The following is a 17,221-nucleotide window of genomic DNA, read 5'->3' as shown; positions in this document are numbered from 1 at the left end:
CCTCTCCCTCTTCGTTTCTCTATCTCTCTCTCTTGGCACGTATGATGTCAAAGATTGCCAGAATGGTCCACTCGACGCAACTAATGATAAAGATGATAGAATCGGAGGTATAGAATTCTTACCAGGCGTGGGAGTGGTGCAAAAAATGAAAACGAAGTCAAGAAAGACAGCACACCCGCCGTTCTTACGTCCTCGAAACTAAACCAACAAGCCCTAAACCAACAATCCTTACAAAAGAAACTCTTTTCAGCTTAAGATTCCATCCTGGGCGGAAAAGTTCGCTTCTTGCTATTGGGAAATTTCTCACCGCAAGACACTTGAGACATCGGTTTACACGGTACAGGCAAATACGCCTTAACATTTTCAAGTAAGAAGTACGTAGGTTCGCATAAGCAAGTGATAAAAGCATTATTGGCAAAATAGCAAGCACACAATAACAGAAACTCGAACAAATTTGCATGATGGTGGGTTTGGTATTTCTTTTGAAGTTTAGGGAAGTATGAATAGTAAGTACTGCGAAGCCTAACAGAACCGTGTAGCTGAGTTAGTTCGTTCAACAATGCACGTATACCGAGAGCACACCTGAGGCGCGACAAAAGGCAGGCACAGGAAAAGCGCTTACCCTATTGCTGCCTACATTTGTCCCGTATAAGGTGTGCACTTGTTGAACCTGTAAGTGTTATGATCTTGCATGGGCTCATACAAGGACATTTCTTCGACATAGTCTGCGATTCGGTGCACTGGGTCACATCATCTACTCATGTCACCAAATGTGTCGCGTTTATCGAGTTCTTTCATCATATGAGCTTCTGGCTAATCCGTACGGCTGTTCATGTCATTTAAAACGAAGACACCTCTTTGAGTAAATGCTCTGTGTGATGTTGCCGCAAGAAAGTGCGAAGGACCACTCATGTAAATATGTCCGGTTAACAAATAAAGGACTGTTAAATGTGATGCAGTATTATTCGTTTTAAGTTAACGGAAATACCAGGTGTATCACTGGTGTCGTAATATCGATTGCTGGAACTGAATTTAGCGGTAAATGTGGAATTGTTACGATTAATTTCTAAATTATGTGTAAACTATCTCGTGATAACGAAAGCTAACTAGCGTTTATATGAGCATCACAGTGTGCATCCCATTTATAATGTTTCTTACTGCCTACGAGAAACGGAAGTCATTCGAGCTAATTAATGTAGTCCTAACGAGAAGCGCAATATTTATTCGCACTTAATGTCGGCAGTTGGTCGACATTATATTTTTGTCAATTCACTTATTTCGCTGTAATAAATGGTACAACTGCTTAAAGAAAGTGTCACAAGTATTTAAATTAAACCTCGGCATATAAGACATATGCCACGATAGATGACAAAGCGAAACTACTTGAAATTTGAAAAACCCACTGTTGAAATAATTGCGCTTCACTCTTAAAATACGAGTAAGTTTCAGTTTTCACTTCCCGATATGTTATAGTACCTTTTGCTTGCCAAACACCGCGCTTAGAATGGTTCGTATGTTGCCTTACCCCGTTTTGTCTTCTGGCTGTCGCAGTTTATTATATAACATAACGGTGCCTGATGCTAGCTCCAATGTCTGCATTCTTGTATGAAACCCTTAGATGAAAGACCTCCAGCACGACCACATCGTTCGGTTCATTGGAGCTTGCATTGATCCACCGCACTGTTGTCTTGTCAAGGAGTACTGCCCGAAAGGAAGCCTGCAGGTGAGTGTTTTTACAGCTTTTCATTGACATATATGTGTCCGTAAAAACACAACCAATGTGTGAGGTCAGCATAAACCCGGTATTTAAGAAATAATAGCCTGTGTGTCAAGTTTTCGAACAACCAGTTTTCTTTTGTGCGGCCGTATATGAAGTTGGAAAATTACCCTTACCAAATTGTTTTACTCCCTTCAAGTTAACCTCAAATTGGCTTCAAATTTTGCTGGCTGTTATGCTTGTAATTGAAAAAACTGTAGACGCGAACAGAAGCGCTCTAATGGTGACAGTGCTGTAATAATGGCCACTAACGTTTACTCAGAATATCAATAAAATGTAATGAATGCAAGTTTCTCGTGAATCTTACCTATGTTTCATTTCCTGCTGAAGAATTGGAGGAAACAACAAGCACCTTGGCATCTTCCTTATAAAAACTGTGACAAAGGCATATTATTGAGTAAAATTGGCTCTGTCTACAAAATAAACTGTAGAAATATTATTTCAAACTTTGTAAAACCTCAAAACTACCATGAAATTTCGAAATCATGGCAACCAGAATGTGCAGCTAGGAAAGCAAATGCAGTTTCAATACGTATGGTTACGGTATGCGACCTTAGCGCAAATATTACCCAACAATTTTTAGATCTCAGTGAAGTGTTATTCATGGCGTACGCCCGGATTTCTCTACAACGAAACATATAACAACAAAAGAACATACTCAACGCCGGTCAAGAAGCAATGTGGCAGAACATTTTTCAAGCACTTCTATCACCTTCTTGTCCGACAAACCACGATGGAGCATCTATATTTAATGTTCTGATAACTTAAAAATATATTATTTAATGTCTATTCCTTCGTACGCGCATTCCTCAAAACGAATATGTCATTACACACATAAATGCTCATGTATGCTGGCACATTATTCCTTATGTTCTGTATATATTGAGGTGAAAACCTGCAGAGCCCTGTTTTAATGCATCCGGCATTGGCGTTGGTGTTGATGTCGGCGTCCATGGCGGAAAAATCATCCGCAACCACCGCATCCGCAAGGTGTTAGTGCAGGAGAAAATCAGGCTGAACCACCCTGCAAGTTGTTAGTGAAAAAAATTAACTTTCTCACAGTCAAATCCGTCAGAAAAATGGTAAAGTACAACTTAAGCACAACCTACAGACATGGTGGCGTCGGACTGTTATTTGAATGTACGAGAAAACATAATTCCGTTATGATGAAACCCAAACACAAACCTCTTTTGCCAGCATTTCTACCATAAGAACACAGGCTCCCTCGGGTAGCCTACTTGCGAAAATCTTATCCAGATGGCGCTGGCATCCTCGGCAGGTCAAACTGGGACTTGCCCTGCCAAATACGTTTGGGATACGTGCGCGCGTCGGGGCAATAGCAAACAATTAATAAAATAATGAATATAAGGTCCTAAGGCCTTCACATTTTATTATAAGCCTACTTATATTGTCCCTGGGAGAACGTCTTCCCAGCAATGCATTTCTGTTTAAAAGTGAAGACGACTTTAAGGGGATCGGTGTAAGCTTGGTCTTTGTAAGCTGGTTTTCCCAAGTTCTGTGTTGCAGTGAATGAAGCTTACTTGCCGGTTGCGAAATGCCTTGCGAACGGGTCCTGATAACGCTATCGCGTTCTATACTTAAAGGCGAAGCTTAAGCATCCTCCAATTTTTCTTATGTCACCTTGCAACTAATCCTTGTGCGTTCCTTACTCAGTAGATTTTGCTCGTCTTGCAGGCTTAACAGCTCCCAATGAAAGAAAGATAGAGACGAAAAAAACAGCGGCATAGAGGGTACCCAGAACAGAAAATTCAGTTTCCTACGCTACACTGCTTAGCGTGGGATGGGGACGTAGGAATATAAGAAAGCAGAGAGAGACAGGGAGGAAAGACAGGCACACTAAGGGATGCAAAATACACTTACGATAGGTACCTCCGAACACAAGTATACATTTTTGCACGCCACTGAAAGCTTGCTGCACAGCGAAAGCATCGCGCCTTGAACAATACGTGGACAGGATGAAGGGTCCAAATATGCGTTCTTGCGGGAAACCCGGGCTTTCTTAATTTTATTGCGATAGCAATTATTAGGACACTCCAAGCGGATTTCTGCCGTTGTCGTCGCCGTCGCCGTGAGGTTCTGTATAAAGTTCAAGGACGACAAAATCGTCGCCACGCGCCGTATGCTGTATGTGCGAGTGAAAGCGCGCGAAGGACGCGCGCTTTCACGGAGAGCGAACGCATGGCGGAGAGCAAGCGCGACGTCTTCCGCCGCGCGAAAGGCCGTGGGCGATGGGAGGAAGGCAGGGGGGTGACGTTGTGCTGCAGCACCAACTGCGTCTTTTGCGACCGGGCGCAAGCGGAACTGGAGACTCAGTCTCGCACGCGAAAGGAGGAAAGCGGGAAGGCAGCGCGGGAATGAGAGGGTGTGGCTTGTGCTCTGCCAGCAATTGCGAACTTGCAGTCCTTGGGCCCCAGGGAGAGGCCCAAGGACTGGAAGAAGGTTGGATGATGCCCAACTCCAACATATGGTTGAATTCCTGTCTTGCCACCACCAGTTTTTCAGGTGACAATCGACGTGGTCGAGCGTGAACCGGTGGTCCAGTTGTCGTGATGTGGTGAAACACGTCGTGTTTTACTGGGGATTCCACTTGGCGCTGGTGTGTCAGGTCAGAAAATTCGCTGAGTATGGAAGTGAAGCGAAGTGGGCCTGCTGGCTTGATCAGCGAAGGGCTGAGCGGCGTATGTCTTGAAGGCTTGCCTTTTACATCGCTTTGTGACACAGTGTCCTTTAGCCTCCGGTTACGCACGTCGACTAACAGTCCAAAGTGGCGCAGAAAATCCGCCCCGAGGATGGCGAATTTCACGTCGGCTAGTATGAAGATCCATTGTAGCGTTCTCTGCCGGCCCAGACTGACGGTTAGGGAGCGGTTTCCATTCGTGGCGATGGCCGTGTTGTTGACTGCTTGCAGAGGCGATGTGTTCGGGCGCTTGCGGTCTGCGGGCGATGCTGGGAGTATGCTTACTTCGGCGCCTGTGTCGACGAGGAAACGGAAGCCGGTGTTGCGGTCGGTTAGGAAAAAGACTGATGAGCGACTTTCTTGCATGGCAGAAGCGCTGGTCGCCCTCAGCGCCTACCCGGGGCGTTTCCCGAGAGCTCGCAGGGTGGTACGCATTTGCGTGCAGCATTGCCGAACTTGCGATGGTACCAACATAGTTTTTGGCGTTTCGTAGGCGATTGCGGAGCACCCTGACTGGTTGACCGTGACGCGGTATGGAGGGCGGCCACGGAATCCATGAGACGCGAGATTTCGTTCTTCATCTCTTGAAGCTGTTCATGTGGAGAAGGTTCGCTTGTGACGGCCGCGACAGATGTGGGAGTTACCGCCATGAGCTTGTCGGGTAACTCGGCCAGTTTGGATAGATCGTTCTCATTTGAGGCAGTCATGACCATTCTGACGTTCGGGGGAATTTTCTGCAGAAATATTTCTCGGAGCAGCAGGCTGTCAAGACCGTCCACTTTGCTGCCCAATAATTGCTGCATGTGACGCAGCAGCTGGCTTGGCGTTCTGTCGCCGAGGTTGGCTTCATAAAGAAGCTGTTGTAGCCGTTGGCTTTCGGAGGGCGTGATCCTGCGAATGAGTGTTGCCTTCAACGCCTCGTTAACGTTGCCTGCTGGTGTAGAAAGCAACAGGTCTATAACTTCGCTAGCGGTTGTTGGGGGCAGACTGCTCACCACATAATGGTATTTCGTGGAATCTGCTGTGATGCGCCGTGCAGCGAATTGTGATTCTACCTGAATGAACCACAATGCAGGATCCGCAGTCCAAAACGGAGGCAGTTTGACGTCGACGCCGGAGAGTGTCGGAGTTTCGGTGCCTTGAGGTGTGTCCATAGCCCTTGCTGCTCGTCCGCGTCACCAATGTTGTGTAGGACGCGAGCGTGGCTGGAAATCAGCAGACAGAAGCGAGTAGTGCGTCCCTGAAGAACAAGCAACAACTGAACTTTATTTTCTAATCGTACAGCCTTTACGGCTCGGTTGCGCACCCTCGCACCACTTGCCTTTCCCGCACACAACCCGATAAGATTTTACCGAGTCAAAGATGGGATAGGGCGTGTGGCTGCTGCTGTGCGACCGTGAGGCCGCCACATACTTTCAAGATACACGCACCGTATCTTGAAAGCGATCTGCACACGGCTCCTATCTTTGTATGCGCTGTGCTTTCGCCGCTAAGTTTCCGTTGAAGTGATAGACCGCACGAACGTTCGATCGCTCCTGCTGCTCCGCTTGCTCACGCCAGCGTTCTTACAGTGGTTGTCTGCGGTCATCGAGTGTAATCTATTCATGCTTGCTTGTGCGCGCATGTTAGTAAGCGAATGTGTCTAAGTTTATACAGCCGATAAAACTACTATCCTTACTCCGTATAGATCTCTACTAATTTGCTATCTCAATTGATACTTCGCCTTTCAGGCAAAATTGCGACTTTTTTTCAGCAAAGCGCATCGTGTATTCAAAATGACATGAATTCCGCTTTGTCTTCCAAAACTGAGTCTTTTATAGAACGTAAAAATAAATTGCGTTGTATCGGCTTGCACGTATATGTAACAATGCTTTCTCAGTCAATAGAAACAGCCGTGTTGACTCTCAGATCGTAAACTTTATTTGCCAACCCTATCGCTCGCGTTTTCATTCATTCACTCATTCGAATTGCCTGTCGCGCGTCCTTTTCTTCGTGACGCTCTCATTTCTTTCTCTTCTTGAGGGCCCTCTTAGTGAAAGGGTGTAGAGACCTGAAAGAGAGTCGTGTATGGAGTGTCGAGAAGTTCTTTCTCGCGCTGCTTTATTTCGCCGAAGACCCTTTGCGGCGCTGTTTGAGGTCCTCATTAGGCTGCGTGTTTACCGTGCAGGATCTCTACATAAAGGCGACCGATTGCAGCGAGAATGTTTTGTGACAGAACTGAAATGACTCCTTCATCTCTTCCTTATTCATTGGGCTTTTTTTTTGTCCGATCTTTCTTTTTCTAAATATAGATCATCATTCTGTGAAAGCGAGTCTGCATTCTATGACATTCCCTATGCAAACGAGATCACTTCTTTTGTGCATTTGAGCCTACAGAAATGATAAAGAACGCACAGAAAAATCGCATTTATTTTTGTATTTGTAGCGGTGGAAAACGTAACAAATTGCGAACTATACGGTGTGACCGAAAAGAAAAGGAAGAAAAGAGTTTTTTTTGTATTTTCTTCATCCGTATTACGATCACATAGTAGTATCTGTGCAATATGATTATATATAGCTTTCTTCCCACTGTTGGTAGCGGTAATATGAAGGCTACACTGTTAGTTGATAGCGGTAAAATGAAGCCTACATTTTGTTTTTAATGTTTGCTTTTATGAAACAGTGTTGACAAAGGTGAATTTGTCGGCGCAACAACTTGGACTTAATTTTTTACTGTTGAGAGACCTAGCCTTGTGATCAAGAAGACTGCTATCGCCAGTAAGAAGGGCTAAGTTGTGTTACTATATTTTCGTATGGCTAAACAATGTATAACAAGTTAATATAATGTAAGTTAGTGTCAGAAAGTTAGTATGTAATAAGTTATAATAATGTATACCATAATATATAATATCGACATGTTAATATTGAGCTGTACGGCTTTTCGATATTCTTTCCAGTTTCAAGAAAAATAAAGACCATCCCGCGTCGCAATCCATTATTTGTTCTTGCTTCGCCAAGTTTAACAGCTGAGAGGATCAAGTTAGGTAAACGGTGGCATATACTGGCGAAATAGAAGTGCTCTGGAAGGTCTCATACTAAAAAACTGTGCAAAATTTTTGTCCTGACCTTTTTTCTTCGTAACGTCATATTATTCGTTTTGTGTCCTTTCCCTTTTCTTACACTACACGTCTTTGTCATTGAGTTTCGTGGGGTCTCACAGAGAACAACAGTGGGTCACTGGAGACGTCAGACTGATTGTGTTACTGCGAGCGCGCGTCGCTACAAAGGGCACGTTGTGCCGGATTCATAATCCAATTGCGCCCTCGGAAACAAGCAAATAGTGTCAATGCCTCTGCCAGCCTGAGCACGAAGGGCTAACAAGTAGGTTGGGGCCTTTCATTCGGTCTCGTGGCGACGACAACATTGATTTTCGAGACTCTTTGCTAGGCGCCGGTCGTTGTTTCCTCGAAAGGGCCCTGCAAGTTTCCACGATTTACTTTTGTTCAATTATTCACGCGGAGTAGTTTTTTGAATCGCATTCATGGGGACACTAACTCCTTGTAGTTGCAGTGCTCTTGCAGGTAAACCGCCGAACTTACAGAAAATAATTTTTAATAAATCAACAGACTTGAGCTATTCTTGCGGCTCTGAGCCTATTACTAGGACAGGTACAGGTCCTCACATTAGACACAATCCCCTCCTCAATAATAACGTCTTATTTAAGAGGCGCACGGTGTCATTTTTATCCACCACATTATAGTCTTCTGTGGCCTCCAGGGGGCATACACAGACAATCTTAATCATGGTACCTGCGTGGCGCTTAAAACACCATAAAATAACTGAATGATAATGTGTCACGGTAGCTGAGTGTTTAACTTATCAGGCTCTTAACTGCGGCGAGGCAACGGGCAACCAAGTGTTGGGCAGATGATGAGGAGATGGCTTGACGACGACGCTGTATCGCAAAGGTTGGACAGATAGACACAGCGAAGCTATAGTTTCGAGCTCCTTACTGATACCACAGTAAAGAAAAAGTAATTGATGATGTTGTGTGATGATTAGTGGCGCAAGGGGCTATATATGACCAGAGAGCGCTATGCAAGAATGTCACAGGCTTGCGCGGCACACGCAGCAGTCACAGACTCCATAGGAGACTGTCTCTGCGTCGTTTTCACGTGAACGAACTGAGCTGTCAGCCCGGCGTCGACGGCGAGCTGCGGCTTGTGCTGCTTTCTTCACAGCGGTCTGCTGAGCCTGACGTTCCCATGGTTGCAGGCGCGCGCGTAGCTCTACGATTCGCTTCTTCAGCAGTGGTTCGTACCTTGCGAGGAGGCGCCATAACGTGTATCGAAGAGCAAACACAGGTATCGAGACTACGCGGCGCACATGTCACATCCCTTGACACCTGGCACGATGCGATGCAACTGCTGCATGGCGTGTCGCCTATTGCAATAATATGCAACTGCAATGAAAAGTTCCCACGTATCGACGCTACGCGGCGTGCATTTCACATCGCGTGTCTCCTCGCGCGCTAGGACGCCTGTATAGGGCATGTTTCTGAAGCAGCTAGCAAGCGCTGGTGTGGGGCTGTGATACAGTACTGACTTCCGCGCAGAGGGCCCGGGTTTGATCCCAGCGGGAACTGGGTATTTTTTTCTTATTCCTGGTGATGGCTATGGCGGACACTCACCGGTGTCGGCGGCGGACAACATCACCAACCGAATTGGCTATTGAATTGAGCCCATAACAGCTTACGATGTAAAAAAAAATTGTTTCTTGGAACTGTGTCATTAGCTGGCACCCTTAGCTTATGTTAAGGTCGCTATCACGTTTCTTTATATAAACAGCTGCACTTCAATGTATACTTCGTAAACACTGCTGTTAGTTCCTTGAAAAAATGAGGAAAGATTTCACGAATGAAGCTTAACGCCGGCTCCAGTGCTTCAGAGGTAAAGTTTAAATCCCGCAGAAATTCTCCCGCATGCGCAGGCGCGTTCCGAATCACATCCGCTGCATGGTCATGTCATAGCACAAGTGGCACTAGCGCTATTAAAAAGCAGTAGCAATGAACTACGAGTGCGAGTGTCTGACGCGACAGACATTAGGATTTCTAAGAAGTAAAATGTCTTGGTAGAACAGGCTGTGACATATGTCACGAAAAATTTGCTCCTTAAAAAACATGGATATCATGTCTTAAATGCGAAGCATTCCTTGGCGAACATTTGCTAATTTGACAGTATCTATCTATCTATCTATCTATCTATCTATCTATCTATCTATATATATATATATATATATATATCTAGCCGCCTACGACACTTTGTGCTCTCATGGTCTTTTCGTTAGCTTGGTATGTACCAAAATTGGCATACTATGACAAGAGTATAGAACGAACTTAAGTGACAGGTCCTGAAATGCGTGTCATGTAGGTCATACAATGACCCCGCGAAAAATATTGACACTCAAAAACCACTGAAATGGGTTCGGACGTGGGTACTAAGTGAACGAAATACTACAGGATGTTGGTAGAAGTCATAGTCATGAGCATGACTCGGCAAAAATGAAAATGAATCAGCGAAAAAAGTGTAGCACTAAAAAGCCACTGAAACGGGTTCTGACGTGGGTACTAAGTGAAGGAAACACTAAAGCATGATGGTAGAAGTCATAGTCATGACCATGACTGAGCAAAAATGACAATGAATCATCGAAAAAGTATACCACTAGAAAGCCACTGAAACGGGTTCTGACGTGGCTGCTAAGTGAAGGAAACACTAAAGCATGAGGGTAGAAGTCATAGTCATAATTATGACTGAGCAAAAATGACAATGAATCAGCTAAAAAGTATAGCACTCAAAAACCACTGGAATTAATGGGTTCTGACGTGGGTACTAAGTGAAGAAAACAATAAAGGATGATGGTAAAAGTCATAGTAATGAGCATGACTCAGAAAAAATGACAATGACTCAGCGCAAAACAATTAACACTCCAAAACCAATGGAATAGGTCCGGGTGGGGTACTAGGTGAAGGAAAAGGCTAACGTTGTTGGTCGAAGTCATAGTCATGGCTGTCACTGAACAAAAATTGCAATGACTCCGGGAAAAAATATTGACGCTCAAAAACCACCGAAATTATTTCGGACATCGGTACTAAGTGAAGGAAACACTAAAGGATGGTGGTAGAAGTCATAGTCATGAGCATGACTCAGAAAAAACGTCATTGACTCAGCGAAAGAACATTAACACTAAAATACCGCTGAAATGGGCTCGGACGTGGGTACATGGTGAAAGAAACACTAAAGGATGGTGGTAGAAGTCCGTCATGATCATGACAAAGGCTTTCGCCTTAAGGTTTCTTAGGAATAGTCAAAGGGACTTCTGAGGACTCATGACATGAATGTCATGGCATGCGTGTCATGTATGTCATGAAAGAGCCGCCTACGTCTTGGTGCTCTCATGGTCATTTCATTAACTTAGTAGGCTGCCGCACACTGCTTCGCATAACATCGATTCCCACAGGGTGTGGGATCTGCCGGCCTTTTCTTTTCTGTTATTTTATTTCTGAACGACACGAAATTAATTTACGTAAAAAGTACCGCGAACTACAAGTGCACCAAATCAGGAAGTTTCCCAGCCAGCCACGAAAATATATTCCTGCTTATTGCTACGCATGTAAGTTTTACATCAAAATTAGCGGAATTGTAGGAAGCATTACCTGCCCTAGGCTATTATAAAGACAAAAGAAAGAAAAAAAAACTTAACGCGTGGGCGAAATCAGGTTTTCGGAACGGACGCAATATGCGGTATGATCTTAATAAAAAAAGAAAAAAAAAAGATCAAGCAATTTTAGGTTGGGTACTGTCAATATGAATGCATGTGTTTTGTTTGCGAGCGAGTGCTCAACTCTGGAACAATGCCAAACACTTGGATACACAGGTATAAAAGAGACGGTGCTGCTCCGTCATTTTTGCCTACTTGTGAGTTCAGGTTAGCAGAAAAAAACGAAAGCATTATCCGGGATAAGAGATAAATAAATAGCCACACAGGTCAATCTCTGAGAACTGGAGTGGAAAGCTATAATGAAGTTCGGCTGCTTTGATAGGAATATTTGGCGCCGACACCACGGCAGGTAGGACATTAGCCATTTTCAAACTTCCGTGAAGAGTTACCATTACTTTCCTTTTTGTTTCATGTGTTTGGAAGGCGGCAGACATCGTTTACAATGCAAGTGTCGCCTCGCATGCATGGTAGCGATGAACGAGAAGAAGGGGAACACAGGGGCCTAATTTCGCTAGTCAAAACCATATGAAGGAAACAGATAATGAAGCCTAGGAAAGCGTAAGGGAAGTTATTTTTAGTTTTACTTAAAGTTCAAAAATGATACGCTAAAGGGATATGAAAGTGGATGAAAAAATCGCGTGCCGCCGGTGGGAGTCGAAACACAACCTTCACATTGTGAGTAGCTTGGGAGGCCACAAAAGCGGACTGTAACAGACGTGCAATGTTCGAACGTTCTCTTTTTTTTTTCTTGTAGTCAGAGAGATGCGCTGCGGCACATTTTTTGAGCGGTCTTTTTGCTGTACACTCCTTAGTAGCTATACCGTGTAGCCATATTGGAGATTGCACGGGGGTTAACTCCAATCGAAAAGTGCTGGGCTCGTATCAATTAATCAGATAGTCTGGGCGTGTTTCCCGGTCGAGGGGATGGGGTCATTGTTGGCTTGAACACTATTTATGGTACTGCATTCTTCCTTTTGTGTCTTTCTGTATTCAGGGCGCAGTACAGGTGGTCCATCATGAACCCAACGAAATCAAACCGCTTGTAACTTCTCCGCGTGGAATGGGTGAATGTTTGCTACTAAGTAAATGACAATATCTGCTGTGGAGCAATCCTTGTTGTCTTCATAAGTTACAACACGGTGAAAAAACAACCACATGTCCCCGCGCGAGAACGACGTCTCTAAATTAAGGGCAGTGGTCATGTGGAATAAATGTTAACCGTCGTCAAGGTCCCAAACTCAAGGCTAATTAAGTGAACCTGATGCTTCATGCGAGTATCTATATACTGATGATAAAAATGTGATGCCTAATGATCTGTAATGAAGTTTGTTGGGCGAGTTTGAATGCGTCTGAAAAGTTCGCAGAGAGTAGAATTCTCTGCCCCCTCCCTTTCATCTGCCTGTTTACATTTATTTTCCTAAGATATCTTTATATCGTCTGAGCATGACGCCCTACTGGTGTACGCAAACGACGCCGGCATAATGAAAATACCACCGGCGTTTACAGCTTAGGTTTTACTCCGGAAGTTTGCTCGCTATAAGGCACGTCCATATAATCAAGCCCGACTAGGCTCATTCAAGAAACGAGTTGCGCTAACTAATGATTCCTACAACCAGAACTGAAAGCGTCAGCCTCGTTCCAGTACCAGCTGTACAAGTTTGGAAAGTTTGAAAGAGACTACTCCACTTGTGAATCAAGACGTTTCTTAAATTTACTTGTAAGCTCTAATAATTAATGAAGGGTTTCCGTATTCTCAATGCCTATGCATCGAGGCGCTCTTTTCTTATTGACTTCAAATTATTCTTCGAAGCTTATCATATCCCAGACCAACGTTTTGCGCGAAATCAACGCTTAAACTCGGTGGTGGCTCTCGTCGCGTCCGTGTCGTTCCACTTTCTTACGCTTATTGCATAGTATTGAGTTGCGTTTGAAAAGCAACAAGAAATATAGAACCGCACGGGTCAGTTTTGATAAGAATGTGGCCCGCTCCTATACAGCTGCATGAAGAGACGAGACTGAACTGTTTGGTATATAGCATAAGCGAACTCGCCAAAGAGTGATGACAAGAGAGCTAGGTGGGAAAAAAGACGTTTTATTAGCAGAGTACTTATGTTTTATCGAATATAATGTTACTAGTCTGTGCCACGGCGGCGGCCGATAGGCCACACACAACGAGTAGGCTGAAACCAAGTGAGCCGTCATTCAGGTGACGTGTCGTCTAGCACCTGTTCCGCTACCGTCTGGTACCCTCTGGCAGCTGTTCAGTGCCGGTGGTAATGAACCACCTTGTTTATTCATTTATAGACATATAAAGAGCTGCAAGCAGCTCAGTAATTTAAACCATCAAGTATACATGACTCCTTAGGTGGCCGACCTTACCACAGCCAAAATAAATGTGCAGCTGTTGAATGAGTATTGCTCACCTCTTTATGTTTCGTATAATGACACCAGCTTAATTTAATGACATCAGCGTACTTAATCAAGTATTGTGACAACGACATCGCGGCCTCCGAGCTTCGTCACTGAGAGCTCCCGGTGGCATGACATGACATGACAAGAACTTTATTTAAGTCCTGAGGAACTGAGATCTAGGCGAGCCGAAGGCTCCCCCAGATTAAGTCAGTGGCTCCGCCCACGATGGGACCGGGAGACCAAGTCCCGTCGCGATGTCGTGGGCCCTCTGGACATCCTGGAGTTGAATTTGAAGATTGCTGCTCTTGAGGGATTCCTCCCATTGCTCTTTCGTGATGAGTGGAGAGGCGTTAAGGGCTGGGCACAACCAGAGCATGCGATCAAAAGAGCATGAGTCATGACCACATTTGGAGCACGACTGCGAATGGTCAGGGTCTATCCTGTTAAGGGACCGGGGAGTGGGATACGAACGGGTTTGCAGAAGTCTGAGTGTGCTAGCCTGAGGTTTGTTCAGTTTGGGGTGGGGGGGTGGAAATGTCCTCCTGCCGAGACGATAATGGGAAACAATTTCGTGGAAGGTACATAATGGATCTTTGTGGATGTTGACCTCGTTCCGAGCCTGGCTACCTCCGACAGCGCGGTACGTGAAATCGAGCGCTATCCGGTGGGCCTGCTCGTTAGGATTACATCCGAGCGGGTTAACTGATGCATCTATATGGGCTGGGAACCACGAGATGTGGTATCCTCCTTCGCTGCTCTCCCGATTTCTTTGAAGTGCTTTGTTCACAATATTGTTCGCCTGTTCAGACACTAGTGCGGCCGAGAAGGATCTAACTGCTGTGCGTGAGTCCGAGAAGATGATAGGGGGAACTTTTGTGCTGTGAAAAGCCAGAGCGATCGCCGCTTCCTCCGCCACACGTGCACACTTAGTATAGACAGAAGCTGCATTAAGCAGGTTGCCCTCCGCGTCTACAACCGAGACGGCGAACTTATCCCCACTGTCATATCTGGCAGCATCGACAAAGAGGGCCCCTAGTTTGTGCTGATTGATCTTTTTAAGGATCGACTTGGCTCTCGCGAATCTTCTGCCCTCGTTATGCACTGGGTGGATGTTTCGCGGTACGGGGTCAACCATGATGCGAGTTCGGGCTTGCTGGGTCAGGCTAATTTCGGTCCCCGGTTCATGTCTGGGTTGGATACCCGCTTCTTCTAAAATCTTGATCCCTGGCTTAGAGGATGACAGTCTCGTTATTTGAGCCACTGTGTGAGCTTCTATTAGCTCATCGATAGTGTTGTGGAGTCCTAGCTCCAGCAGCTTCTCGGTGCTCGTGGACTGCGGAAGGCCGAGCACGCGCTTGATACCGGTTCTATTTAGAGAGTCGAGTTTGGCCTTTTCCGCCTTACCCCAATTAAGGTACGGCGCGATGTAGGTAACATGACTTAAGAAGAATACCTGGTAAGCTCTGAGCAGATTGTCTTCTTTGAGACCGCCTCTTCGATTTGAGATGCGGGCTAAAAGTCTTAAGACATTACTAGCCTGTCCAGTGAGCCTGTTGAGGGCCGTCGAGTTACAGCGCTTATAAAAATTTTGGCAGTAGTGAATCTGGCACTTCCACTTGCGTAAAATGCCATAAGTTGGAAGCACAATTCAGTCAGGCATTTACATGTGATGGCGGGTCTCAGATCAAACTAAGGGCCTAATAAAGTTCGCTTGCCAACATCTATGTACGGGGCCAGAAGGGTTTTGGGGCGCTTGCTGAATGAGTTCAGTTATACAACCTTACATCGCTTCTTTGTAGCGTCTTTTATGCTCGTCAGCTAAAGGAAAAGCTGTGTGTACGCGGTAACATGACCACCGCATTCGGTGAGAATGAGAAAGTCTTGCGTCACATTTTTTCCCCTTTTGGCATCTCACAGGACATCCTGGAAAACGAGGAGATTAAGCTGGACTGGATGTTTCGCTTCTCTCTCATGCACGATCTGGTCAAAGGGATGGCGTACCTGCACAACAGCGAGATACACAGCCACGGAAACCTGAAGTCATCGAATTGCGTGGTAGACAGCCGTTTCGTGCTCAAGATCACAGACTTTGGGCTGCACAACTTGCGTGCCTACGATGAGAACGAAAACGAAGATACCTACGCTTACTGGAGGAGTAAGTCGGATGAACTTATTGTGAATTATGCATGCCGAGGAATAGTAGAAATGTGATAATTATCATAAATTTCTAGTCAGGTACTTGAAGATTAGAATAAAGGCGTACCGTTATTACATGGCTGATAGTCTTGTTGATTATGCTACCGAAAGCCACGCCACATCAATAAGTATCGATTGGACGTTGAGGACTCCAATTTGGTCTAGGAACCCATGGGTACTTATTACAGCGAAGCTGTATATGGCCAGTCGAAACCAAAATCCGCCTGTCCAATGTGCGCAGAAACTATCAGCAGCAGCAATGGTCTCAAAGACCGTAAAAGTGATACTGAAAGCTTTATTGTCACTAAACATAGTCAGCAGGGATAGGTATTCGAAAGACGATTTTACCAAGCTGTTGTCAAAATAATGGCCATAGCTCGCTGATAACCTTTTATAGGTAACGTCATTACGACAACAAAGGCGTTACACTCTGGAGCTCGCCATGTGTTTATGCCTCATCAGTTATCAAAAAATATTCTTCAGCGAGGCAAACCGTGTGGAACTTTATTAAATTCATGTTCCCAAGGCAAACACTCATAACAGAATTGCAGACTTCGAAAAAGCACTCGGCGCTTGTTTATAAAAGCAGAAACACTGTCACAAAGCGGCTTTGGTGCAGCTGTAGCTTATTTATGTCAACATCATCACCTATGTCTCACTTGTACATATCATGTTGGTATATATTGTCGTCTTCTTATTCCTGTTCCCGCTCTCCTCTTCGTCCTAGAGTCTTTCTTTCCACTAACACCTTGCCTATGCAGAGTAGCCTGCAGGAGCCTACATGTACGCCAGCTGAAATCTCTGCATTTCATTAAAGTGCTTTATCTCTCTCTTGTTGAATGAGAACCTTTCTCTTCCAAGTACATCCAGCCAGCTACCGTCTTAACTTTGGAGACTGTACGAGAATTTATCTCAATTATCATAAAAAGTCTGTAAATGTATCATAGTCAAAGTTTGAAAGCAAAGACGTTCTCGTGTGATTTTTTCCGGCGTTTACTCGTACTATTGATTCAGACGAGCTTTTTAGTGCCATAAATACACTCTATAAAAATTGTTGACTCCATAGGGTGTATCTTGTCCCCAAACAATTGTCGCATCTGTCTTGCTTGAGTTTCCTCTCTTGAAAACTCTACGCTCACTACATTCCCGTAGAGAATGTTCTGCCGAGCTTATAACACGCATGCCATTCGTGACCGGGAAGTGCAGGGCGCTCAGCGTTAAAGAAAGTAAACGTACCCAGGATAGACAACGATTACTGTTTGGCGAGAATATAATAAGTCTAAAAGGGTCCAAACATTTGTTAGATCGTATTCCTTATCGTCAATGAAAGTTCGGTTTCTTCCTGAGACTATGGATATGACGTATACACGCTGCAAGTTCAC

General features: G+C 45.0%; 1 protein-coding gene across 1 annotated transcript in view; it reads left to right on the top strand.

Annotated features, from left to right (window-relative positions):
- Positions 1–17,221, top strand: part of LOC119456277 (atrial natriuretic peptide receptor 1) — a 292,422-nt gene that overhangs the window by 220,353 nt on the left and 54,848 nt on the right. Inside the window, exons 11-12 of the mRNA XM_037717955.2 lie at positions 1,619–1,723; positions 15,561–15,798. Of these exons, the coding sequence (XP_037573883.1) occupies positions 1,619–1,723; positions 15,561–15,798 (343 nt within the window). The remainder of the gene's footprint in view (positions 1–1,618; positions 1,724–15,560; positions 15,799–17,221) is intronic.

This window comes from Dermacentor silvarum, chromosome 6, assembly GCF_013339745.2.
Source record: "Dermacentor silvarum isolate Dsil-2018 chromosome 6, BIME_Dsil_1.4, whole genome shotgun sequence".
Taxonomy (NCBI): Eukaryota; Metazoa; Arthropoda; class Arachnida; order Ixodida; family Ixodidae; genus Dermacentor; species Dermacentor silvarum.
Note: the sequence above shows the minus strand (reverse complement) of the source record. Positions and strands in the feature narration are given on the sequence as shown.